Source organism: Morone saxatilis, unplaced genomic scaffold, assembly GCF_004916995.1.
Source record: "Morone saxatilis isolate NCDOM2014 unplaced genomic scaffold, NCSU_SB_2.0 Contig24, whole genome shotgun sequence".
NCBI lineage: Eukaryota > Metazoa > Chordata > Actinopteri > Moronidae > Morone > Morone saxatilis.
In genome coordinates this window covers 16,591,869-16,593,981 of record NW_023339807.1, presented here as the reverse complement: position 1 = coordinate 16,593,981, position 2,113 = coordinate 16,591,869, and the positions used below count along the sequence as shown (strand labels likewise).

Genomic DNA, 2,113 nt, shown 5'->3' with positions numbered 1-2,113 from the left:
AAATTCCGATGTTCTTTCTGTCAAGTGAGGAATTAATCAACAGATACTTTCAGCTTTCTTCTGTTAATATTACATTACCATAAAGTTAGAATGTATCGATCCACTGCATTACACACAACAAACTTTCAGATGCTTTTAGAGATGGCAACAAGAAATCCATCCAGGCATGAATGTGTGACAGAGTGTATTCTATATTATATTTGTCTTTAAGCCTGAACTCTAACAAGTTACTGATAATGAATGTCTTTTTAGTTTTACCCTGATTTAAAACCAACCACTGGAATTTAAATTTCATCCTTACTGAGAAGATGCTTTGTTTGCTGTTAAACAAACTACATTAGTCACAGATTATAATAGCAGAAAATCACGTGAGCGTGTTCAACCAATTATGAGCCTGTGGTAATTAGAAAAAAAAGGGGGGGAAATTGCATGCCTGAGCTTGAATATTGCACAGAACAGTTGACTGCCCTTTTGCAGTTAATCTTAGCTGCAATGTAGAAGAGATTTATGATAGTCATTATGTATTATTTATATTTTATTCTTTTCTTTCCCAGGATGGACTCTAAAACGCCCCCTGACATCCGATAAACTTTATAGTACAGACACAGCTCGACCAAGAGGATGCTGCCTTGTCGAAAACAAATGGAACATTAAGCTGTGGAGACTGGGTGGTGCTGGTGTTAGCAGAAATGTCTGAAAGCTAGATAAACTAGTTGCTGAGGAAGTGTAAGCAGGACTGGTTTGCACACTAGTAAAATCATTTATCTTTGGGTTGAGTTGGGAAAACCCCGTTGACAGTTAATATAGCAGGTAAAAAAAATAATTGTCTGATGGAGTGCAGTGAGAGAGTGCTGTGTGGGATGGGGGAGGTGGAGCTGGACCCCAACATTGTGAGTGAAGAGGCCGGAAAACTGTATTCAGAACTGCAGGTAAAGCACTTATATTATTGTTGAAAGATTATGTTTTTCTGAAAGGAATAATTATGTAGCTGTGGTCTCACATACTGTACCTGGTTTCTCCCTGTGCTGTTTTTCTCTGTCACAGACAGTTATTGAGACCCATGGTGAAGGTGTGGTGGAGTCGCTGGTGCCCATATTTGTGTGGGTCCTGGAGGGGTTGGCCAGCTGCAAAGCCCAGCTGAGAGACAGGGAGGAGGAGGCGGAGAGGGAGAAAGCTGAGCTAGATGAGCTGCTGGAGAAATACCAAGCAGAGAGAGCTCTCAGGAAAGAAAGTCAGGAGGTGGGGATTGATGGGTTGTTGATGGAGTGTTGATGGAGTGCGGTATAGCGGGATTTTCAATTATGTGTTTTTAAAAGCTGTGAAAGTGGGTGGTTGTGTGTGATCAGAATTCTTAAAGAGCATGTTGTTTTCTTTAGAGGTATCTGGAGCTGGATGACCAAATTGAACAGGAGAGGAGAGCCATGAGGGGGAGGGAAAAGGAGAAAGAACGGCGAGAGAGAGAGCTAGAGAAGAAAGCAAGACAGCAAGCCGACCAGTGTGAGTATTTGAATATTAACTGTGATTAATGGCCATGTATTTCAAGCTTGTAATTTTCACTCATCTGTCTTGTTTAAAACTTGCTGACAAAGAGCTGTAAAGTTTCAAGTGATACTGAATCAGATGCCAAGAGTTTGTCTTGTTGAAATGCTAGCGTGTAGTACTAAAGCTACATGTTGTGTTTTTTTGCAGTGGTGGCCTTGGAGGAGCAAAAGGCAAATCTGAATAGAGAACTGAGCACACTGAGGCATACTCACAACAAGGTCAGATAGTACCCTTTAGTCTAAAAACATGTGTGCTATTGTAACGCCACACAAAGACTTCTTAAGCCCCCTGTTATACAATGTTTAGCTGTTTTTGTCATTATTCAACTTCTTACATGTCACCAATGTTCTCTCTTTTAGTTGGCTCACACATATCGGGAACTTTTGGAAAGAAGAAAGGATTCTGAAAGAGATTCTCCTTTAAGGTTGTTCTTATTCAGCTCTCTTTTATCTGAGACTCATCTCAAACTCACACAGGACAGCTATAATATAGCTTTATTATGACCCATACAAGAGTTAGTGTGGGCAATAGCCAACAGCATAATGAAGAAATCCTACTTTAAGCCTGTCTC

At 40.5% G+C, this 2,113-nt stretch overlaps 1 protein-coding gene across 2 annotated transcripts in view; it reads left to right on the top strand.

Annotated features, from left to right (window-relative positions):
* The window catches only part of si:dkey-17m8.1 (C-Jun-amino-terminal kinase-interacting protein 4), an 11,410-nt gene that overhangs the window by 1,328 nt on the left and 7,969 nt on the right, over window positions 1-2,113 (top strand). For both annotated transcript variants that reach the window (XM_035672580.1, XM_035672579.1), the window contains exons 2-6: window positions 555-929; window positions 1,045-1,239; window positions 1,377-1,497; window positions 1,690-1,760; window positions 1,902-1,966. In XM_035672580.1, the coding sequence (XP_035528473.1) occupies window positions 831-929; window positions 1,045-1,239; window positions 1,377-1,497; window positions 1,690-1,760; window positions 1,902-1,966 (551 nt within the window). In that variant the 5' untranslated portion in view covers window positions 555-830. The remainder of the gene's footprint in view (window positions 1-554; window positions 930-1,044; window positions 1,240-1,376; window positions 1,498-1,689; window positions 1,761-1,901; window positions 1,967-2,113) is intronic.